Raw genomic sequence first — 25,383 nt, forward strand, 5'->3', positions numbered from 1 at the left:
ACTTTTAACCCACGAAATGGGATAACAGAAAGTCAAAGAAACTAGAATAAGTCGGTAAAAGGAAAAGCCGACCACTTAACCCCAAAAAACAAACGACCCCACGTGTCATACCAAGCGGTGGAAATAATTGGCAAACCCTAATGATTAAAAACGGGTAATGGAAGATGCCCCATGCCCATTAGAGCCGGCTGGCACACCATGTCCACCAGTCAACGCCGAGGAAGCTTTTGTGTCCCTCCTCTTGCCACGTGTACAGAAACTACCCCTGTTTCCTATATTTAACCCTGAACCTAACCCGTGCCGGAGTGAACTCATGTAATCTGAGCGGAGTCCGAACCGTCTCTAGTGGTTAAAGCAAGGTTAAAAACCAGTCGCCTGCCCCTTCCACACAAACCCGGGGAGAGTAGGCAAAGGTGGGGGTCTGCAATCTCCATTGCTGGCTGTTTCGTGAGTTCTCGTTAAGAAATCGTCTATATCTCTCCTTCTCTAGTTGATGCTTTGCAGGTCTTCATTCAGGCTGATTTCGCCAATTTCTTGGCCCAGATTTGATCATTTCTTCACCGTTTTCGGCATATCCGGAGCTGTCGGTGTCGACTTCTGTGGATCATTTTTTCCAGTTTCCATTTGGGATACTGTTAAAGGCACCTGCGCGGACACGATCGATCGTGGTTGCGTTGATTGATTCAGCGTGCGTGAATCGGCCAAACCCTAGCTGTTCAACAGTCGCGGCGGTGGGCGATGGCAGAGAAAGAATAAGCCCTTGCGGTAATCATCAGCTTCTCGATCTTCAGAGTTCCCAGATCCGGATTCTGGAATACCCATCTGATCTGAAGGAAATTTGCTCTTGGATCGGCATCTGCTCCTGCGGGATCGAGTCACGGGAGAACCACAGGCCGTGTATTCAATCGCACTTGAAGAATCCAAGTGCCAAAGCTTTTTTGATCATTGCATCGCGAAGCGGGATCTTCTGTACCAGTGAAGGAAGAAGAGAAGAAACCCTACAAAAAATAAGAGAGAAATAGTTGATTTTGATATTGAAAGGATCAATATTTGTATCGATCAATTATTTATTTTCTCAGGCCTTAATTCATTTGGCCTTTTGAAAATTCCCCTCTTTTTCTTGGGATACAATTGTTGTTGGAATTTTTCTGAGAGATACTTACCTAAAAAGCAAAAAAAATTATTATGGCTGTGTATTATAAGTTTAAAAGTGCAAAAGATTATGACTCTGTACCTATTGAAGGGCATTTCATTTCTGTTGCCAATTTGAAAGACAAAATTTTTGAGTCCAAGCATTTGGGCAGGGGTACTGATTTTGACCTCGTGATCTCCAACGCACAAACAAATGAAGGTCTGTCCTATTTGCTTGAGAGTTGTTTTACAAAAGTAATTATGTCGTGTGTTCTGTATAAATATTTCAAACCATGCTAGAATAAGCAGAGAAAGAATTCAGACTCTTTAGGTTTTTGGTGTTCTTTGTTTTAATTTAATTTGTCAAATTATGCCAGGCAAATTTAGAAAAGACATGATTACTATGAATAGAGTTTTTTCAGGCAAACCTAGAATAAGTGAAAAAACGTGTCCAGTTTTAATGGGTTTTTATTCAGGCTAATCTAGAATAAGTGAAATAGTTGTTCCTTTGGCTTGATCATTTTTTGGCGAAACTAGATTAAGGGAAAAACATGTCCAGTTTGGGTAGATTTTGTTGTTCTGGCGATTATTTTAAGGGAAAAACATGTTCAGTTTGAGTAGATTTTGTTGTTTAACAATGGAATCAATCTTCTCTGGCATATGTTATGTACAATTTGAAGTTTAAAACAAATGTATCGTGCTGCATAGGGGATCATGTGTATGGGATATCTTGCCATCCTCACCCCCTTATGACCAGCCACTTTTAATCGTATATTCTGGGAGACTGTAAAGGCCTTTCTTGGTGGGGCGGGGATTGGGAGATTTATTTCTCGGGTGTTTTGGTGTATGTTGATAACTGTAGGTTTGCAAGAGTGGGTGTTTTAGGTGGCTGATATGTGGTGTATGTTGAAGGTGGGTGTTTTGGGTGGCAGATATCCCATATATTTGCCCAATTGTAGTCCGTTCAGGTCTAGTGCTTCGAAGCGGCTTGAAGGCATCTCCATTCCAATGGTTAGTGTAGGTTGTGATATAGCTTATGTATTTTTTTCATTTCAGAATATCTTGATGAAGGAATGCTGGTGCCCAAAAATACTTCTGTTTTAGTGCGCCGAGTTCCAGGAAGGCCTCGCATGCCAATTGTGACAGAGAAGAAAGAAGAGTACACCCTTTCACCTCTGAGCCTTTAGGTCATTTATAGTTTTTATAATGTTAATGTTGGCTTTAAGTTTGTAATGAATTTATTTGGATATGCTACCAGTTCCTACAATTTTGTTTGGTATATGAATGATGTTTTAGATTGTCTCAGCTTTCTCAGCATTATAAACTGCCGATTTTATGGTTCAGCTTTGGTTAGACAAGTAAACATGATAGACAAATCATCCTGAGATTAGAACTGTAATTGTTGTTATTTGCAGGCCAAAAGAAACGGAAAAACCCAAAGATCAAGCTTTGCCACCTAAGAATGGTTTTCAGATTTCTGATTCTTCTCAGTTCAAATTTGTAAGGACACACCTTTACACTTGTCAAAAACATTGACCATCAATTAGTCAAGACTACATAATAGCTCATTAATTATTTATAATTTAAATATGCAGCCCGATGATTCAGAGTGGGATGAGTTTGGTAATGATCTCTATGCACTACCTGAAGTGCCTCAAGCATCACAGACAACACATTCACAGCCAGTGTTCACAGATAAAGCTGATGAAGATAGTAAGATTAAGGCTCTTGTTGATTCAACTGCATTAGAGTGGCAGCGGTGAGACATCTGTGGGTTATATATAATGTCCTTTCTGGTGTGTTAGGGAATAATTTGAGGGACCTATGGCTGTCTTTGATAAGTCTTGCACGAAATTCGGAAACTAAGATTAATTGGAGAAAATATGATGGAGTATAATACATAAATACTTTAAGGTGTCTTCCTTACACTTTCAGCTATCTTTGCAGGCAAACACAAGAAGGTTATACTGGAAGAGGATTTGGCAGAGGTATGGGAGGAAGGGGTCTAGCAGGAAGAGGCTTTGGTAAATATCTTGGGATTGTTCATCTTTTATTAACGTAGTGTTCTTACTGGTTTTTTTATCATATAATTATTTGTTTTCTTATTTCATGAAAGGCCGACTTTCCTATGTACGTTCGGCTTCTGTGTTCTGTTGTTGTCACATCTTTGTAAATGTACAGTAGCAATAATGCTCTGATCCTATCAATTATACAATATCCCAATGTGTTAACTGTTTTCGGAGATAAGTAATTAATTTTTATAATTTTATAGGGTCCGGGTATTATACATTATAACTATAAACATGTGCGAAGTTAAAAGCAATTCAAATTTATTTTTAACATTGTGATGGTGACAGATGTATGAATTGGCTAATATAAAATCTATGTCTTCAATTTGAAGATGAATTTGATACTAAGCTTGCTTAAATATTTTGAGCAAGGTTGGGTTCTTTTAATGAATGAATAAACCGTAATGTGGGTGGAGAAGAGAATATGACTGAACTACGAATGAGATTTCCCTGCTAGAATTGTACTGCCAATGAAATTTAATTTTCATGGATGTTTGGAGGATGTTGGTGAATGGCGGTTAATCTTTTGCGAGGGCTGCATGTGATTACATGACAGGTAGATGCAAGTTAGATATAGGGTAGATGCAGGTTAGATAGGGTGGATGCTTGTTAGAGGGTTACAGAGTTCAGGGAAATATGTAAAAGTATCAAGTAATAGATGTTCATAGAAAGTTAAAATACTATTAACGATGTTCATAAAAAGTTAAAATACTATTAACGATGTTCATAAAAAGTTAAAATACTATTAACGATGTTCATAAAAAGTTAAAATACTATCCACTCTATGATGTTCATAAAAAGTTAAAATACTATTAACGATGTTCATAAAAAGTTAAAATACTATCCACTCTATATGATGTTCATAAAAAGTTAAAATATATTATATTCACTTTCCCACCATAGGGATGGTATTTGTTTTCAAAATTTAATCAGTTTTATCTCATTAATTGGACCCATATTAATGTTGGAATTATGACACGGATAAAGCATTGACTACAAGGAGCTACGTTAAAACTTATTCCCAGTTTATTTATTTTTATGGAAACTTATATGAAATACAATGCCGGCCTATTCTGATTTTAAGTGAAATTATCTTGGATGAATGCATTTAACCTAATGTGGTTAAAATGCATTCTATGCATATTGACACATGAATTTAAATAAGAGGAACTATAATTGGCATTCGTCTCAAGGAAACTCGGGAAACACGATCATGATCACAATCGATTTCTTAAAAGCTAATTTTAATAGTTAAAAGATTTGCTACTGTGGGCAAACCATAGGCTACATATCTGTGGCAAATTTGAATTGGTGATTCATGAATCATTAGGCAACACATCCTTTAATGTAGGAAAAGGGTTGTTTACTCTCGGTACAACAAAATTCAGAGTAGACAAACGTGAGATTTGATATCTAATTGACAGGATGCTAAGGGAACTACTCGTGAGTTGCAAGTACGAGTTCAGAATATTGTTAGAAGTGCATGTTTTGTCTGGTTAATTTTTATAATAAAAGAGAAATTATGGAATCCAATCGCAGTAAACCGTTTGTCTGCATTTGAATTTCATCAAAAATTTCAAATAAAAAGATGGCCAAAACTTATATTATTGTAGTTATATGGTTATAGTTGACCAACACTATAGAAACCCATGAATGATGACTCTTCGGTCAGTTTTCCTTTTGTATTATTACTGTTAGAGATGACGAAGATAGAAATTTTACTTTCATCTTGGTGTTGCTAGCAAGCTCAGATTTGGATGAATAGTTTATGCCTAAAGCCATTTTATGACGGATTTAACGATGCAGGGCGTGGAATGATGGGCAAAGTAACACCACCACAAGGCTATGTCTGTCATAGATGTAAAGTTCCAGGTATGTTCAGCTTTATCATAACTCATAACCTTGCAATCAAACTGTTCATTGAGAGCATGGCTAATTGGTTTGACTTGGATTCTCACCGTGTTCTTTATTTTTTCTAGGACATTTCATCCAACATTGTCCAACAAATAGGGATCCCAATTTTGACCTCAAAAGGGTGAAGCCACCAACTGGCATTCCCAAATCAATGCTTGTTGCTACTCCTGATGGCTCTTATGCATTGCCAAGCGGGGCAGTTGCAGTTTTGAGGCCTAACGAGTAAGTCCTTTAAACCAAACCTCTATTAATTGGCAACTCCATAAAGGAAAATGTAAAGTGCCAGGTGCAATTGGCTATGCATTGTTTCTCAGTTATTAGCTGCTGATCAAAATAATTTCTCATGTAGAGCTGCTTTTGACAAGGAAGTTGAGGGGTTCCCATCTACCCGTTCTGTTGGTGAACTGCCACCTGAATTGCATTGCCCTTTATGCAAGGAAGTAATGAAAGATGCTGTACTGACCAGCAAATGCTGTTTCAAAAGCTACTGTGACAAATGTAAGATAGACCAGAGAATAAATTACAGATACATTGAGATCTTACTTTCTTGTCTAGCTTGTGTGATTAATGGCTTTATGTTTTTTCTTAGAACATGTTGATAGATGAGTGTTTAAACTTCTGAAATCCTTTCCATCTTTTTTAGGCATTAGGGACCATATCATATCAAAGTCCAGGTGCGTATGTGGAGCAACAAACATTCTTGCAGATGATCTCTTGCCAAATAAGACTCTTCGTGATACCATAAATCGAATTTTAGAGACCAACACCAGCAGTGCAGAAAATGCTGGCAGCTTTCTACAAGTTCAAGGTATATTGATTAACCAAAAAAGTATTGCATGAGTACAAGTTGATATTAGGTGGCTAGTGGCTACTTATGGGTATCTGATGGGCCAAGTGTTTCCTGTTGCAGATATGGAGTCAGCCAGGTGTCCCAGGTCCAAAGTTCCGTCTCCTTCTCTTTCAGGATGTGCAAAGGACGCACAGACAGCTCCTTCTAGATCTGACATGCCAAATGTGAAGGAAATTATCACTGAAATGAAGCCACCTGTTAACCAGCCACAACAGTCATCAGAGAAAAACCGCTCTACAAAGACAGCTTCGCCACCTGAGGCAACACATGAATCTATGAGCACAAAAGAGCCTTTGTCACAGGAGAGTGCCCCAATGGTTGAGGAAGAAGTTCAACAGAAGTTTCCTGTTGGTGAGCCAGGTACTTATTACTTGGCAGGTTTATTGGGGTTGTTCTTTTTGATTTGTGGCTTTCTAGATTTCTTCTATCCACAATAAGTAGGTATTTATCTGTAGCAGTGTTGCTCATGCACTGCAATCTTTGCTTGTTTTCAGCAAGAAAGAAGAAGAAGAAGCGACCTCGACAAGTTTCTACTAGTAAGTCATCTTTATATTACTTTTCGCTTGGGAAACTAATGTTTTGGAAAATGTAATTGGATTTTTCTTACTTCTGTTTTCTCCATTCTCTCCATTCTCATTATAATTTCCTTTCTTACTTGCAAGCCAATGAATATATTTGAAAATGATGCATGCTAAGTGCTTTATCATTGTTACAGCCAATGAGATGCAGTGGAGAGCATCACAAGATTTTGGAGCTGACGGGTGTATGATGCCGTATGCTGCACCTGCTGCATATAATGCTTGCTGGCCTGGTGCACAGTGGGGATCAGAGGCTTACATGGCTTGTAATGGTGGTATCCCATACATGGGTTATGGACCAAGTCCTTTTGACATGCCATTTAATGGACAAATTATGCCAACGGATATGTATGGAACACAGGGATATATGCCAGGTTTTGTCCCTCCTGTTCAAAGGTAAGGTTTTTTGTTTATTGATATATGTAACCATGTATCAAATGATATTTTTCAATGTAGTATTGTAATTACTAGACCTGAGTCTTCTGAGTATCCCTGAGTTTGACTGGCTGAGTCAAGTGTAATGATTGGGAGACCTGGTCAAACTCACCATAACTTGGTCAGTTTGAAGGCATTGTTGAACTGGTCACACTCATCTTAAATCAGCGAGTTTTACCAGTATTAGGCAGTCTTGGACGACTTGGCCATACTTTCAAGTTGTGCAAGATTTAGTCAAGTTTGACCTGTAAAATGAAAACCTATACCTGCCCAAACCAAGGATAAAAAGCACATTCCTAAATTGATTTTTGAAGCCTAATTTTATACTGAGTTTGTTTGCTGAGTATTTATGATTCTGAGTCAAAGCCTTATTCTTAACTTTGTAGAGTCATTTCCATTTTGTTCTAACTGAGAAAATTTGCAAATTTCAGAGAATATATGGATTATGGTATGGGTAATTACAACTCTGCCCCAGTTTTGAGTAGAGAGGAGTTTGAAGCTATGCAAGCGGAGCAGAGGAGAAAAAAGCTAGAATATGAGCAACGGCACAGTGGCAAGTAAGGAACCTTTGACTTCTAGAAAATAAATGCATATTTTGGGTGTTTTGAGGAACCTAAGTTATGCATTTCAGATTTTGCCTTTATCAGATTAAAGGAAATAGTTTTAGGGTTGACAGTGGTGGAGAATTTTGTTCCCAAACTTTGCCATCCAAGCAGCAGAATTGTGCAGATTGGATACAGATTTCTCTCCTCAACCCCTTACAGATGTCAGAAGCCTCCTTTAACTTAGCTCGTGCACATGGAGAGCCTGCTTTCCAAGATTCATTGAAAAGTATTAAAGACAACTTCTGCAACATTTTTGTTAAATGTGTGTGAAGATTGAATTAAAATCCTGTTTGCCCAATGCTGTAAAATCCAAATGCAGCAGATGGTACTATAGAATTAAGTACCTTTGCTAGACTTTCAAATACCTCAAACAAACAACATTTTTGTTTGCTGTTGAGGAGAATGAAATTACATATCATATTGTGGCAGGTGCTAGGCAATGAATGTTTGCTATTGTTTTAATTACCAGAACTTTTTCCTGCCACCGAGGAATTGACAACCCATTCTTATGTACCACAATCGAGTTGTAATTATAATCACAACAGTGATTTAGAATCTAGATAATAACTAATCTAGGTAAAACTCTAATGTATTTGGGTTTCATCAATAATTCTATGCAAAGCCCTTTCTTTTTGGCTTAATACATTATTTGTTATGGCTTGCATGATTGATTTTCTTCTCCTTTTCTTGATCTTATCTGATACTGATTAACAATATATATAGATAGATTGGAGGAAGGGGGGCGGGGTGGTAGTCTGAAGATTGGAGCTATTGAATAATAGATTAATAATCATTTAAAGTTGGAGCTATATTTAAAATTGTTTTTGATTTTACAATTTTAGAGTTGAAGAGTATTATAGCATTCAACGCTTTTGTGGTGTGTTTGGGCCATTTAAAGTTTCTACAATTCTTATGTACAAGGCATTGTCATTTGGATCTTGGGGATCTTCTCAGATTACATATGGTGAATTTGTTTTTTAAAATGAAGTGGCGGTAGTGATCAGCCTTGCCTAATTGCCCAACTGATTAGAAGTAGAAATAACAGAGAGGTGGAAATTCATTTATAAAGCTTTAGATGCAATGTTTAGTTTTAAATTAATGAACTTTTTAGGTCAGATTGGCAGATAACAAGGCTCACTTAAAGGGGGCTTAGATCATCTGAAAGAGAACGAGGATTGTGTTGAATGTGCTATACGCTCCTATCTCCCTGTTAAGCTGTAAATATGTGAGCCATGTGTTTCTTGCAATTATTCAATTGTTCTAGTTGTAGAAACCCTTTAGCAGATGCAGAGCCAATACAAATAGATTATATACAAGGAACTACTCTACTATAGCACCATTCAGATATCACATTTCCTATCAAGAAAAGAAATCCTTGGATAAAAGCAACACCAAGGATACATTTTTATTATTATCAAGGATAGAAAATATTGGACAAAACAAAATCTGACAATGATAAAGGTAAGAACAATGAATATATACAGTAACCCAATCAAACAACAAATGCCATGGGAAAGTATTTGTAACACCACATAATTCTGTTACTACATTGGCAGACTGTGGGGTAGGACTATCTTTTAATCATATGGAAGGTAACCTCTGGTCTGACTATCGTTTTCTTTAATATTTCAATGCTTTGCTATTAAAAGAATACTATTGAAAGACTAGGAATAGGCTGGTGTGGAGAGGGCTTCACAATGATGACCCTCCTCCTATTGGACTGACCCCTACAGCAGCTTGACTTTTAGTTTCTGTTATGATTATGATCTTGATGTATCTGCCAGGGTGCCTGTTTTGAAACTTGTGTTCTATTTGGACAATTTGTCTTGATGCAGAACTTGAGGTAGTTTACTTTTCATGTACTTAGGTCATATTTAGTGGTGAAAGTTGTATAAGGGTCTTAAGGGCTGAAGTGACTAAAAATACCGTACTGTACCTATTGGAGTCGTCCTTTCTAACTCTTTAGAGAGGCAAAGGATTCATGGAACTGGTTAGGAACTTGGGCACTGAAAACCACACAACTAGTTTAATAATAATAATAAATGTCTAGGCCAACTTTCCCAGTCTCTGGATGTGTACAAAATTACAAATGCATGCCCACATAAAATTAAATTTCTGTGCTGCGAGCAGCATCTTGAAGATTGGCTATGGATTTTCTTCTTCTAGAGATTGATTCCTATTACAGTCATTGCCTCTCACCAGGTTTTGAATCTTGAAAGACATTTTTTAAAAATATCCACGGATGGTAGGTTCTGTTGACCTTGTAAGAAATGAATTATCTTGATATCCACAGATGTCGAAGTCGTGTTCAAAAGGACTGCTAATTTACAGATATGTTACAGAGACCAGAGACATCCTTAAGCTTCTTCATTGAAGCTCAGGAGACCCTTGTTCAATATACTTACTATGTATGCATTTCTACACGATTTATTGTATTGAAGAGTTTTTCGATCTGCAGACAGCCTCTCAAAGCCTGGAATGAAGTCTTCACACCTCCATCTCCGTAGAAACTCTTTGGTAATGAATCAAAGTCAACCCTCCATCTGTGTAGAAACCTGTAAAAGACTGATTAACCCAGTGAGGTCCTTTTTCATCCTTTTAATGTGAAGCCAACCCTACAGGGATTGATCCCACTCAAATGGCCACTTTTATGATCATCTAATATTTGTTTACTATGCACTGGTTTTATCATTTTTGCAAGTTTAGTTGGGTCATATATTCAAGCTTTGTATAATGCATCTTTCAATTTCAAAATTAGGGTTATAAAAGTTGCATGTTTCATAAATGCTTTGACAGGGATCGTAAAAAGGATTTTCACAACGATGATAACATGGCACCAACAAAGCGAAAAATGGTATAGTAATTTCAGTCTTGTATGTAGGAGATGAAGTGTGGATATGGTTTCAAATTCTGTATTGGTGATCTAGTTTTATTTATTGGAATTTACCTTCAGGTGTATCTGGTTTTCTGGTTTTACCAGAGACGTGGCTCTTAAAATGAGATGTGGCTCTTAAAATTGTGCTGCATTGCCTTTTGAAACGTCTTTGCAAGACTTGTGACAGTCAATTTTGTTTTGTTTGCAGAGAATGATGCCATCACAAGCAACTAGCCTGGCAAGGGAGGACAGGGGAACAAGTACTGAACGTTTTCATGAATCTGAACAATCACAATTATCTCCTAGAGCTCAGGGGAAGAGAAAATCTGATAGGGACGAAGCTCAGACAAGGGATGGCCGATTCCCTATGGATATCAAATTAGATTCCCAAGTGATTGCTGATGATGAAGTGAATAAATCAAACAAATGCATCTCTGGAAGGCCAGATAAAAAACCAAAGGGTAGTGTGTTTTCGAGGATAAGTTTTCCAGAGCGCAGAGAAACTGATGATGTCCATTCTGCACAAGGAAAGAAAAGGAATGTGAGTTCTCATGATTCTCTAAATGGCTTCAGGGAACATGAGAGCACGGTTAGGCTTCTGAATGGTAGCAAGGTACATTATGATGATGCCAAGCCCGTAAAAAGGATTGCAAATGGCAGGAGATCCATGTACGATGACGATCTTCATCTGAGTGACAATGAACAGAATTTCAAACGGAAGTCATCTCATCGACGAGAAATAAGTAGTGATTGGGATGATGATAAATATCCAGACAACGGTGTGCGATCAACAAAAAGTAGAGATCGTGCTCACCAAAGTCAGATCTAAGAAATATTATTAAGTTGCAAGGATGCAACGTGGCAGTTAAGCCTATGTAAATTCTGGGAAAATGTAAATTCAATAGACATGAGTGTGCTCCCTGTAGCAATTATGAAGGCTGTGGAGGAAGTGATCATGCCATTGAGAGCTCATGTGTAAATTGCACGATAATGAAATCCTTTGGATTGCAATAATTCTTTCACTAGCAAAGTATCTGACATGCTACTCTCTGCATGTTACCGGCCCGTCACCTTGAAATTATTTTTCGCACGCTGATCTTCTTCAGTGTTGTATGCATCCTTGTTTCCTGCCTATAATTTTCCTGCTTTTACACCCACTGAAAAACTTTTTTCTTGTTGAGAATAATACCACAACAAATCTGGTGTTCAATCACCAGCTTCATCATTGCATGATTTCTACCTATCCACTACGTGGTTGATTGGGCAGAAAGCAATAGTTTCTGCTTGAGTTTCCAATTCATTTTAAAGGCAATGCAATTTGAAATGATGTTTAGTTTTAAGACAATGTGTCTTTATTTAAGGTTTTAATAGATATATTTGACAGGATTAAATTACAGATCTATGCTTTTATGGGCAACCAATCACTTATTAAATGTGTTGATGTGTCGCGTTATCAATATTATTTTGAGGTATTTAATATTATTAATTTATTGTTCTTGTTCAATTGCACTGTTTACATGTTTTTGAATAATATCCGATCAATGCATCTAATAATTGTATTGGACAGGAGCATGGTTCACAATTAGCAGTGTTTAGCTTTGGCTTCAATTTGAAATGATGTTGAGTTTTAAGACAATGTATCTGACATGCTACTATGTGCATGTTACCCGCCCGTAACCTTGAAATTATTTTTTGCACGCTGATCTTCTTCAGTGTTGTATGCATCCTTGTTTCCTGCCTATAATTTTCCTGCTTTTACACCCACTGAAAAACATTTTCCTTGTTGAGAATAATACCACAACAAATCTGGTGTTCAGTCGCCAGCTTCATCATTGCATGATTTCTACCTATCCACTACGTGGTTGATTGGGCAGAAAGCAATAGTTTCTGCTTGAGTTTCCAATTCATTTTAAAGGCAATGCAATTTGAAATGATGTTTAGTGTTAACAATGTATCTTTATTTAAGGTTTTAATAGATATCTTTGACGGGATTATACAGATCTATGCTTTTATGGGCAACCAATCACTTATTAAATGATGTGTTGATGTGTCGCGTTATCAATATTATTTTGAGATATTTAATATTATTAATTTATTGTTCTTGTTCAATTGCACTGTTTACATGTTTTTGAATAATATCCAATCAATGCATCTAATAATTTTATTGGACAGGAGCATGGTTTACAGTTAGCAGTGTTCAGCTTTGGCTTCAATTTGAAATGATGTTTATACATTTTAAGACAATGTATCTTTATTAAAGGTTTTATAGATATTTTTAACAGCATTAAATTATAGATATGCTTTTATGGGGAACCAATCACTTATTAAATGATGTGTTGCCATGTAGCGTTAACAATATTATTTTGATATATTTAATACTAGCAATTTATTTGTTCTTGTTGAATTGTACTGTTTACATGTTTTTGAATAATATCCATATCAACACATCTAATAATTGCATTGGATAGGAGCATGGTCTACAATTAACAATGTTTAGCTTTTGGCTTCTATTTTCTTAATAATTTGCAATTTTGGTATGGAAAACGTGAATAATTTTGAACCGAATTACTTCCATGAAAGAAATTTATCTAGCCTGTAGAGGGGTGGCACCAAAGGTGGATATGTGCCATGAACGACTGATTTGCATCCAGTGTAAACAGGGTAATTTGTTCCTAAGCAGATCTGATCAATATTTTATGACATATTTCCATTTTATTTCAAAAAGGCTAAAACATGGACATAAAGAATAAAAAATAACACTGATTTCCTGACTGTTTCCTGGTGTAAATCACAAAATATGTTCCAACCTAATTGTTCCAAGGAGAGTCTGTGGTTACAAGCGTGGACGCTAAAAGCTTATTAGTATCCCTCTATATACCTTCAAGAAAATTCCCTGTATGTATTCCTCTATATTGCCAAAATGGGTATCAGCTCTACGTGACCACATCATATAGTTAGGTGTTTGGTTAGTGATAAGTTGCTACAACATCTCAATACAAGAAATTATTTTTGAGTAACGCACAATAATATTGACAACCACGCCATTTTAATCTATAAAGACTTCGGGCTTACACTAAAACAGACTTCACATTGACAGCCACGCCATTTTAATCTAAAGACATCGGGCTTACAGTAAAATAGACTTTACATTAAAATAGTAGCATGGCTGGATTAAAAAGGTGTGGTAGTCAATATATTCTTTTAACATTATTCTAAATAGTTTAGCATATTAGATGTTGTAACAACTTGCCTTTGTAGCTACATGCCTTGACCAAACATTTAATTATATGATGTGGTTAGGTAGAAGAGCGTTCAATCTGTAAGAGGTTTTATGATTATTCAGAAAGGTCAGGTAGAAAAGCTTTCAATCAGAAGAACGTTCATTCTGCAAGAGGTGTTATGATTATTCAGAAGAACATTCCCCAGCGAAAAGCTGACACCCATATGGGTGAGACATGCCCTCTCTTCTGGGCATATGTAGAGCCTGAGGCACCTAATAAAGCATGCCGTCACCAAGGCATTTAGAGGCTAGGACACCTAATAAAGCTTATGGCATGTAGAGGCTAGGACACCTAATAAAACATATCCTGTGTCGTATACTCTGTAATGAGGCATGTTTCATTAAGTGTCTATATTTTTGAAGAGACATAGGCATGTCTCATTAGGTGTCTCAATGTCTATATCTTTGATGAGAGGGGGAATTCATAACCTCTATATGTTTTATACGAGACATAGGCATGTCTCATTAGGTGTCTCAATGTCTATATTTTTGATGAAAGGGGAATTCATAACCTCTATATGTTTTATACCTTTGAAGAGAGGGAATTCATGACCTCTATGTTTTAATGAGAGGATGTGCATCCATGATCTCTATACCTTCTGAAGAGAGGATATGGCAAATACAGCGAGGATATAGGGTAACCATAAGCTTTATATGCTCCAAAGAGAGGGCATGCCTTATAAATCTGCCTGTATAGCCTAAAAAGAGGGGATGCCATATTAGCCTGCCTATATGCATATGTGCACTAAAGAGAGACCTCATTACTCTGCCTCTTTATGCCTCGGCCAGACTTTAGGCCTTTCGACGAATGCCATTACAAATTTAGATATTTACTTTGAGATTCTAAATAACAAACTTTTGAATGTGAACTCGTAGCATATACAACATTAAAGAGTTTTAGCTATTTTTTTATACACAGGTGCCATATCAAAGCACATTATTTTTAAGATTAGTAATTTTATTTATGGCCTTATTTGACAGATTGGCCGTAGATAAGTGCTTACTATTTTTATTACTTTTTTGTGTTGTCAAATTGGTCTGAAATAGTGCTGACTAAGTTATCAAACTTGGCTGGAAATGTTGCTTTTTTTCAAAGTTTATATGTTACTAGCTTAGTCAATAACTTTATCCAAGGCTGACCTTTTCAAGTTGTCAAATTTGTTGTAAATATTGCTTTAGTAATTTTATTTATGGCCTTATTTGACAGATTGGCCGTAGATAAGTGCTTACTATTTTTATTACTTTTTTGTGTTGTCAAATTGGTCTGAAATAGTGCTGACTAAGTTATCAAACTTGGCTGGAAATGTTGCTTTTTTTCAAAGTTTATATGTTACTAGCTTAGTCAATAACTTTATCCAAGGCTGACCTTTTCAAGTTGTCAAATTTGTTGTAAATATTGCTTTTTTAAATTGTCAAATTTGGAAAACAATGATTAATGCCTTTATGGAAAACAATGTTTTTTCGAGCTGTTAAATTTGGTATAAATAATGTTTTTTAAAAATTTTAAATGGGCTAAAAATAGTTATAGAATTGATGGGAAAGATTTTGTTTTGAAGCGTAAAATTCGCTATAAATAATGTTTATTTAAATTGTTGAATTGGCTAAAATAGTTATAGCATGGATGGGAAAGAATTTGTTTTGAGCCGTAAAATTTGCTATAAATAATGTTTTTTTTCTTTTCTTAAAATTGTTAAATTGGGTAGAAATAGTGACTATCATTCAATTTTTTTTTGTTGGCAAATCAATTTTTATTAATTTGTCAAAACATTACATGAGATAAGCAGGTACTTATTGTTCTCTCGACGTCGCTCCTACCAGATTTATTAGTTAGGAGGGTAATACAAAAGCTGAGAGCAAAATGCCAAAATTTACACAGTAACCAAAAACAAAATGAACACAAAGCCCAGAACACAGAGTATGAAAAGAAAACCCACTTCCATCAAGGATCACGAGGAAATGTCATTGCATGACTGGTACCAGGTACTTCCGGTGGTCTAAGGTCCACATGAACATGAAACTCCAGATGAGCAAGCCGACTCTCAACCTGATCAAGCCGACCATTTGTGCACCTTTGACTCTGTCTAAAAGAAGCCAAGCGGTTGAGGATGTCCCACTGATTATGTTGTAGGTCATTCATAAATGTTATCACTTCATTGTAGTCCTCATGCCACTTTCATCCCAAGTCCTCCAAGAGTGCAGTAACATTATTCATCTACAGGTCCAAAGAGCCCATAGAGGGTGGAAGGTCCACTCAACTAGGAGATGGGACCTGATCTTGATCTAGTTCATTGTCAAAAGCTGCATCCACACGCCCATCACCTTCCACTTCCCCCGCTTGACCTCCATGGTCCATCAACTAGCCATGGGGTCCCAACCTTCATTGAGCTGACCCATGTTGCGGAAAAATAGTTTCAATTACAAGATACCACCAAGATCTATGTCGAATTATTACCTAAGTGTGAGAGGACAACAATATTGTCTAGTTTCTAAGTTCAGCGACAAGAGTGCCTCTAGACACCACACAATCAGCCACGAAGGACACAAAAACTCCCCCTAAAAACTAAGAGACACCCCTTATTTACGTTGCCCTAAGCAACCAAGGGGCTGAGACCCTTGACACGGGAAGAAAAGACCAAAAATTCCAAACTCCAGCCCCTCGCCCCAAAGCGACCAAGGGTAAAAAACACAGTGGTTACCACAATCTGCATACATAATCAAAGTCCTCATAGAATTCTCAATAACATGACCTCAGAAGAAGCTTTCACAAGAAAGAAGCCAAGTGTTGATCATCTTCGAATATTCGGATGTTTCGTATACATTTACATTCCCAAAGATAAAAGGAAGAAATTGGACCCTTCTGGTATAAGAGGAATCTTTGTTGGTTATAATACTTCATCAAAAACTTATAGAGTCTACATCAAGGAAGATTGACGTATTGAAGTAAGTAGAGATGTTATCTTTGATGAAAGCATTGCATACAAGAAATCCAAGGACATTCCTATTGATTTTGATGTGGAAGAACCCATCTTTGAAGAAATCTTAGGGCATGTCCATATTCAAGAACCTTCTACTAACCATGAAGATGTTGAAGGACTAAGTGAACCCATGCAACAAGTCATCATTCCAAAGAATCACAAGGGGCCAACTTGGTAGAGGACAACTCTACAGGGAGTCGAAGGACATGCAACAGCAAAGGGAACTTTCAGAGAAAGCAAGAAGCCTAAAAGATATTCAGGTTATGCACCTTGCGTGACTAAGCTTATTGAAGCATAACCTACTACTTATGAGAAGGTAGTCGAACATCAAGAATGGCAAAATGCAATGCAAGAAGAATACGAGTCTCTAATGAAGATTGATGTCTGGGAAATTGTACCTAGACCTAAAGACAAATCTGTTGTCACTTCCAAATGGGTATACAAGATCAAACATGTAATTAAAGGAAGCATTTATAAGTATAAGACAAGGTTTGTGGCAAGATGTTTCTCTCAAAAGGAAAGAATTGATTATGAAGAAACTTTTGTTCCAACAACTAGATATACAACCATTATATCACTTATCTCTTTAGCTCCCACTATGGGATGGAACATTCATCAAATGGATGTTAAAACAACCATTTTGCATGGAATGATTGATGAAGAAATTTATATTGAGTAGCCCTAGGGATTTGAAGTCCATGACAAGGGAACACATGTTTGCAGATTGAAGAAGGATCTATATGGCCTGAAGCAAACACCTAAAGCTTGGTACACCAAAATGGATGCATATCTACTAAAACTTGGTTTTGTCAAGAGTTATGTAGATCCTAATCTATACTTCAAGGTGGTTAAGAATGAACCTGTGATCATACTATTATATGTGGATGACTTACTAGTTACAGGTGTATAGCACCGTATTCAAGAATACAAGACGCTGTTGACAACTCAATTTGATATGAAGTATCTTGGGCTTATGCATTACTACTGGGGATTGGAAGTATGAAAAATATATGGTGAGATCTATCTTGGTCAAGGGAAATATGTGATCAAGATTTTGCAAAAGTTTGGTATGATGGATAGTAAACCGATGAAAACTACAATGATCACTAATTTGAAGAAGTTAAAGAGTTTATAATCAAGTCTTGTTGATCCAACATCATATTGGCAGTTGATTGGCTCATTAGAGGAAATTTCAGCCTAAAAGTAGCCTCCTAAGGAAAAATCAAGAAATTAATAAAAAATGTGATTAGACAATTTTATAATATTACTTTACTTTTATTTATGTTCCACAATATTTTTATTTTGCAAGTCGGAGTTTTCATTAATCAAAAAATATGTACAAGCGTGTCAAATGCATTTGGCCTCACCCCGGCTAAGTTTGTTGACCAATTTTATTACCACGCTACAAACAAAAAGCAAAATACCCAACTAGGAGACCCACAACCTTGTAGATTTTACATGCCAAAAAACAAAAAGAGCTAACAAGACACTAGTTACCATAATTAGTCATTAGAAGTGACAGAGGCAAGATTATCTCGATTTTCTCAATCAGAATATTTTAACCACGCCAGACAACCACAATTCATTCATGAACGTGGCACTGAAAGTACTAAAGTTGCTCCAGCTTGGCCATACTTATGTTCTTCTCTCCAAACCTAGTCATGAGATTCCAAAGTGTCCAAGTTGGACTGAAGCATCTCCAGCTGCACTGGAGATCTCCTATTGCGACCAATAGTTGCACGCCCCTCATAGACCATGCGTCATGACTTGCCACTCCACCCTTGAGCACTTGAGCCTCATCCATAGCCTGATCTTTCACCCCTGCTTCCACTCCCATGGCCACCCTGAGACAGAGCCCTGCAACCTCTGCCACCCGCAGGACCAACTAACTACCTTTTCCTGTTGCCAACTTCACCGCCCCCACTAGCTTTACCACGCTTAGAAGCTGCTTGACGTCTCATGAAAATGTCAACAACCCTCGCTCCGCTACCCCTGACACTGGCTAACACAAGCAAACCCTCAATTGGGTGGTCCAAATTTGGCTTTGACCCCATAAGAGCACACGAGGAGTGGGGGAGAGGATTCATCCTGGGAGCCCCGCTTAGAACCAGAGACCCGCACTGAGCCCTGACCGTCTTCCACAACTGCCTAGGCAGTCCCAACACCACACCCAATACAAAAAGATACACTGCCAGGCATCCGACCACCACTGTAGGCCCAACACTCCATGCCCTTACCAGGAGGTGCAAAATTACACCATCACTCCAGTCTCCTCCGCCCCAATTCACTCTAAATAGCTATATACCTTGGCCAAAAACTGCTCGACAACCTCTCACCAGGAGGACCACCAAATTACCTCAGTGATAATTCTGCAACCAATAACACCCAGACTGGAGAACCAGGAAAAGCCAATGCCAAAGAGCTCAATTATGGCCAACTCCAAATACCCAAGCTAAGTGCATTTACCACCTATAGGACACCAAGTACCGCTGTCCACAACACACAGAGGGCTGCCACAACACCACCCAGAATGTTGATATACATAAAATCCCAAAACACAAAATCCCAAAACCAACCAATTCTCCACCTGACCAACCAGTTGAGAAAACATGAAAAGGAAAAATTCACCCAAAGCAGCAAGGTTGCAATTGTTACCTTACATGACCCGCAGAAGGAGGAACATTGGATGGAGGCACACTACCATACCTGCACAACCTAGAAAATCAAAACCACAGACCAATTCCAAACCTGCTGAAAGCCAAACAACAATCTTAATGTTGCATAACCCACATTAAATAACCACCTAAATACGGACGCCATGGTTCCGTGTAATCATTCTCGCGCAAGAAAGGGATGAAAGATCACACGAGCAAAAGCAAAAGCAAAAGCATTAAGCGTTGCGTTATGGGAAGGTAATATGTCTGCGCTCCACCACCATTTCCTTATGCCAAGAGTTATCCGTTGACCACCAATGAGTGGCAATTGTTCACCACCCCCATCGGGGAATGTTCTACAATATTTATTAGTACGAGATTTAATAAATTTTTTAAATATATAATCTAATTTTTTACTTATATCAAAATCCCTCAATATATGGTACATTCATTAAAATAATTGTTTATACATATTTTATATTTAAATTTAATTGTCTATATATATATATATATATTGTATTTAACTATTTTTTGGTGTTTTTTTAATGACATTATCTATTAGAGGCCACAATTTTGCTTGAAATATATATTTTTGGTGTAATTTGTCCTTTATGGAAAGCATTTTTTAAATATTCAACTATTTTTAATTACTTAACTATTTTATATCTAACTATATATTTTATATTTTTAGCTACAATCTGGTATTTTGTTCTTTCTGGAATATATATATATATATATTTAACTATTTAACTATTTTATATTTAACCATATTTAACCATTTAACTGCTTTATATTTGCGTTGACTTTATAATCTAAATGTGATTTTGTGTGAAAATATTTGATAGAAATAATGAATCACAAAAACCTACCTTCTGATATAACTATATTTTATTTTTAACTATTTTATATTTTATATTTCACTATTTTTTAGAGTGCGTTTTTTGAGCATAGTTATTAATGTCAAATGGGACCATATTTTTAATTTATATTTTTTCACTAATATCCATATTTACATTCTATTAATAACTTTTTTGATATTCTAATTCATATGGGTAACATAGTTAAATAATATTAATAAAATATTGCACAAATACCCAAGTTAATAATAAAATATTTCAACGATATTCAAATTAATAATAAAATATTTCACGGATACCCAAATTAAACAATTTAATTTAAATTTAAAGGATTTTGATTGGTTTACATATTATGACATAGAAATTATGTGAAAATTTCATGGGCACTTTTAGGCTATACTGTCCTCTAATGCCTTGATAATACCCAACCTGGTATATGCTTTGCAATAAATGTTCTTATTCAATTCCAGATTGAGTTAAGGCATGATCACTAGATAACAACTAAACATATTTTGAGATATCTTCATGGGACTATACATCACTGTGTGAGATATGTTGGTAATGAAATTTAGTTATTGGGTTATATTGATATATATTGGGATGGTAGTGATGTAGATGGAAACCACACTATTGGTGGATGTTTTAGTTTGGGATCTTCTATAGTCTCATGGATGAGAAAGAAACAAGATTCAGTTGCATTGAGTAGTGCTGAAGCCGAGCATATTGCAGCAAGTGAAGCTGGTAGAGAACTTGTTATTAGATTTGTTTGAAGGACCATTGGACCCTACCATTATACATTGTGACAACCAAAGTTGCATAAGGTTGATTGAGGACCCAATTTTTCATGCTAGGACAAAGCATATCAATAATAAGTATCACTATATACAAAGTTCGGTATAGGATGGGGTTGTGAAGCTATAATACATTTCCACAGACAAACAAGTAGCTAATATATTGACGAAGACTCTTCCGAATAAGAAGCTTGAGTATTTGAGAGAAAAGCTTGGACTTGTAGATATCTCCTCCCTAGTTAAGAGGGAATGATGAGGGACACCATATTCTCCATGTGTCATGAACTAGGCCACGACTAACAACCGTAAATATAGTGAAGGCACTGGTAGGGAGAATGGAGGATTGGATAAGCATATGGGGACCGATACTTCTTGATGATTGAGAATCTGAGATAGAAGTAGTCCCATGGAATGATACTCTGAGGATGAGGTAGGGCATCCAAAATAAAGAGTAGTTGAAGATCACTGATATTCTTTGAGGATTGAGAATCCAAGATTAGAATACTCGTGGAAGGACATACCTGATGAACATTTGGATGGGGTATGTGTCTTGCGAAGCTGTGGTGTTGGTGTCTCTACATATGCCTCCCAACATTGTGCTCTAATCTAGTGGAGATTTGGAGCTTGTTAGTCAAAGCCTTGCTATATTGCAATTCGACAATGTTGGTTATGATGTTGATGCTTGATGAGGGCTTATCAATTAGACTCTTCTTATGAGAATATTTCAATTTGAATATCCTTATACCTCGTTGTGGAATTATGAATACCTCCCTAGTTAAGAGGGAGTCTTGAAAATGTAACTAGGTTCGGTCTTCATAATTATCTTTGTACTTGTATTAATGTATATTTTATGAAAAAACAAAAAAGAAGAAAAATAAGAATTACTATTATTAATTTTCGAGTCAAACATGTTTTTCATGCTTTTAGGGTTTGTTTGAGTTAAGAATAAATTTTGTGATGTGTCAAAGTCGCATTTGGACATTTTGTAACAAAAGAAAAATATTATTTTTGAGTTTAAAAGAGTAATTTTGACCCCCAAGACCAAGTCGCCCCTGCTAAGAGAAGTTGACTTAGAAGAGGCCCAATTCGACCACATGGATGGCTATAAAAGGAATTAACTTCGTCCTCATTTGCACACTCAATCACATAAGTTCGATCTTTGAGTAAGAGAAGAAGAAAAGAAGTGTGAAGGCCAAGGAAGAGAAAGAAATCCAAGGAAGAAAGGAAAATTTTATTTTTTTCCTTGTTTTTGTCCACATGTGCGAGATTTATAGGGTTAGTTTGCAAGTTGCAAGGCTGAAATTTTGTGTTGGACCAAATTTGGTCAAGTTTGACCAACGATGAATTTGTGGACTTTGACTTTGTTGAAAATGCAACAAGATGATGGAGCTTAGTGGAAAGGAGTCGCCTTCACTAAGTAGGCTCGTAGGCTATTTTTGGTGCAAAGTCTATTTTTAGACATATGGATCATGGTCTATGAGTTGCAGGATGCTATTTGTGGATGATTGGTCATGTTGGTAAAAATAGATGGACTTCTATTTTTAGACATATGGGCGGTTTCTATTTTTAGACTACCAGGCTAAAAATAGAACAGTGGAATATTATTAGCTCATAATAATATTTGGACTATAAACATTATCTTATCCTCTTGGAGCACTTCAGTTTGAGCTACAGATGTGGCACATGCAGCTATCAGAAGGAAATACGCTTTTCTTAATTTCATGATGGACTTAAGTTAGAACTCAAGTGGTTGAGTTTGGTGGAGTTGATTGAGGAGTTGATGGAGTTGTGTTCAGTTTGACTTAGTTGAACTAGTTGTATTTAGTCTAACTACAGAATACACTAGTGATGAGTGGTGTGAATTAATTGTTAATTAAATTCATTAATTATTAACTCATAAATCAACTAAAGAATACATCAGTTAACTCAGTGCATGGACAGTGCATTGGAGACAGGTGTTAGAGGTGAATGAAAGGGCAAGATAGCTGTCAGTTGTGACTATAGTTGTGCATGAGATTTGCACAATCAATGGATTGAGTATTGCCAATGAGGATTGCGTGGTTCAACCAAGGGAAATACGAGTTTGCTTCAGGCATTCTCATTCATTCTCATGCAGGATTGCGCAGTGGAGGCAGGCAAGCAGCAGAGGAGATTTGAACCTGTGATTGATTCAGATCTGAGCTAGTTTTGTGTGTAACAGGTGGAGATAGTACTGAGTACTTGTGAGGAGTATTGTACTATGTATTGTTACATGTTCTCAATCATTATAATATATAGATAGTGTGGGGTTTTCAGCTGTATGCTTTCCCCGGGTTACATACTGTGTTAATGTGCGCATGCGATTGATGTTTCATTGTTTCTAATTCCGAAAAATTGATGATCAACGTAGAAGAGGTTATGTATTATGCATGCATTCCGCAATAGTGTATAATCAGGATAATCTCTGTGAATAAGTGTTATATTATTCAAAATTTCTACAGACTTGTTTGAGAAAGGTTCCGAAGGAGGGCTAACTTGGGGCTTGTGGAGGTGTTGGCCTTGGTCTTTGGGTCTTGAATGTCTCACTTTGATCTAATTCTATAAGAAGAGAAGTTGTTTGGGTTTCCCCCCTTATGGGGTTTTTCCTTGTCTTCGAGCCTATATTTTGTGTTCTTTGTGTTCGTGTGATCGTCATGCATTTTTATGTTTTGGTAATTGCTTGATGAAGAAAACATAACTATGTAATAAAATCCATCAAATTCTCACAAGTAAATATCAACTAATATGAATCAACCCTAATCTACAAGAACACTTATTTTTTAACAACTCTCACCACCTTCACAATCGCCCATAACCTAAAACACCAACTACCAGAGCCAACCTGCCAACTTGGTTGTTGGGCATGGAATCACCCCACAACATGTTTTGGGGCTCAAAGCCCAAGTTTTGAGTGATATTATTGTAAAGCTCCGCGAATTGTGAGCGCAAAATGTATGTTAGAGCCATAGGGCTGTCCACCCTAAGTGTTGAAGGTAATGTCGCCCTACCCATGGTCTGCGAACCATGGGATTGTATAAATAGAGAGAAGCTCTAAGTGTAAAAGATAGTTAGGAAGTTAGAGCGAAGTATGATATAGAAGTACAGAGCAAGTGTCCACATGTATCTTGGGTCGTAGTAGTAGGAAGAGGCTCTGCAACTGAGTGCGCAGAGGCCTAGTAGAGTCCGCAGCTGAGTGCGTAGGGCAGAATAGAGTCTATAACTGAAGGAAGAGAATAATAAAGAGAAGTGTTATCTGAATTACGTGTATCTATCTTGGGTTATTATCTGTTGAATATGAATTGCAATTATACTGTTTATTTACTGTGCGCACTTGTATGAATGATTTATATTGCTAAGTATACTTTTTACATGATAGTAAGCTAAGTTAATTAACTAATATCGGGTTACTAGTAAGGACTTGGGTAATAACATTGTTCGGCCCCCGAGTAGGGCTGCGTGAAGGTAACATCACAGGCTGCGAGGAACGGGTAAGTGCGCGTAGCGATGTGCACGTAGGGTCGAACCGCGGACCACTTGAAAACATCAGACATCTCTAGGGTGCGGAAACCTGGTTCCAGCACCCTCCCATACTACTTTGGGTGAGAGTTTAGTTCGCGCTTCGCGGACTGTTTCCGAAAGGGCCAGTAGTACCGGGATTTGTTTGGCTAAATCACCTCCGAACTTGGGTCAGGCCCCAACAAGCCAAAAAATGGTTCTGTTGCCGGGATCGTGATCTGCATAAGGGATGTCTGATGTTGTGTCACTGTAATCCAACGAAGAAAGAAATTGAAGGGTGGTTAGACAAAGAGATTCACGAGTTTGCGGCGCAGGAAAATAGGAATCCACGAGTATCAAAGGAACAATGGTTGGAGCGCTACTTATATACGGAAATCTATGAAATTTTCTTTGCATCCTTCCCATCTGAGTTGTATGAGTGGATCGCGAAACTAGCAGATAGTCACGGAAGGTGTACACTCGACAAACCGATTGTGTGGACTCCAGAATTAGTGAGCAGACTAGAAGCATCAGAATATAAGATCGCGCGCGCTGTGGACCATTGGTTCGATCGAATTATAAGAGGATTTATCACCGAGTTCGCGGTAGATACGATAGTCAGCTACAACGAGGCAGAACGATGCTTCCTCAAAGGACCGCGAGGTAAGTACATTAAATCTTTGAACACTTGGATTAAAATGCTATTGTGTGAAAAGTGGGTTATGCGAATAAATTGATGTTTGGGGCTACACAAAGTGGGAGGATCTATAGAAACAAAGGTAGTGCAGAGATAGAAAAGAGCCCCTTGATTTCGCCTCGGTGGGAAAGCGAGGAAGAGTTCGCGAAAGTTTCTCCG

At 37.2% G+C, this 25,383-nt stretch overlaps 1 protein-coding gene across 1 annotated transcript; it reads left to right on the forward strand.

The window, feature by feature from the left end:
* The first annotated feature begins 295 nt into the window (after positions 1-295).
* On the forward strand, positions 296-11,802 carry LOC149181450 (E3 ubiquitin ligase PQT3-like). Its single transcript, XM_089416624.1, has 15 exons — positions 296-1,351; positions 2,188-2,290; positions 2,547-2,631; positions 2,727-2,890; positions 3,079-3,155; positions 5,007-5,072; positions 5,180-5,336; positions 5,464-5,612; positions 5,758-5,922; positions 6,025-6,324; positions 6,459-6,500; positions 6,680-6,938; positions 7,409-7,534; positions 10,379-10,436; positions 10,666-11,802. Exons 1-15 carry the CDS (start codon positions 1,186-1,188, stop codon positions 11,284-11,286), a joined length of 2,538 nt encoding a protein of 845 aa, XP_089272750.1. The 5' UTR covers positions 296-1,185; the 3' UTR covers positions 11,287-11,802.
* Positions 11,803-25,383: the final 13,581 nt, after the last annotated feature.

This window comes from Pinus tabuliformis, chromosome 3_2 (genome assembly GCF_031772625.1).
Source record: "Pinus tabuliformis cultivar Carrire ecotype Pingquan chromosome 3_2, CPIR1, whole genome shotgun sequence".
Classification (NCBI taxonomy): Eukaryota; Viridiplantae; Streptophyta; class Pinopsida; order Pinales; family Pinaceae; genus Pinus; species Pinus tabuliformis.

Bases quoted from the DNA above. Each gene is read 5' to 3' on its own strand.
- LOC149181450 (XM_089416624.1), top strand. From the start codon at position 1,186: ATGGCTGTGTATTATAAGTTTAAAAGTGCAAAAGATTATGACTCTGTA. The intron at 2,891-3,078 runs GTGAGACATCTG...CTATCTTTGCAG, and splicing joins ACTGCATTAGAGTGGCAGCG to GCAAACACAAGAAGGTTATA. The intron at 5,923-6,024 runs GTATATTGATTA...TTCCTGTTGCAG, and splicing joins CAGCTTTCTACAAGTTCAAG to ATATGGAGTCAGCCAGGTGT.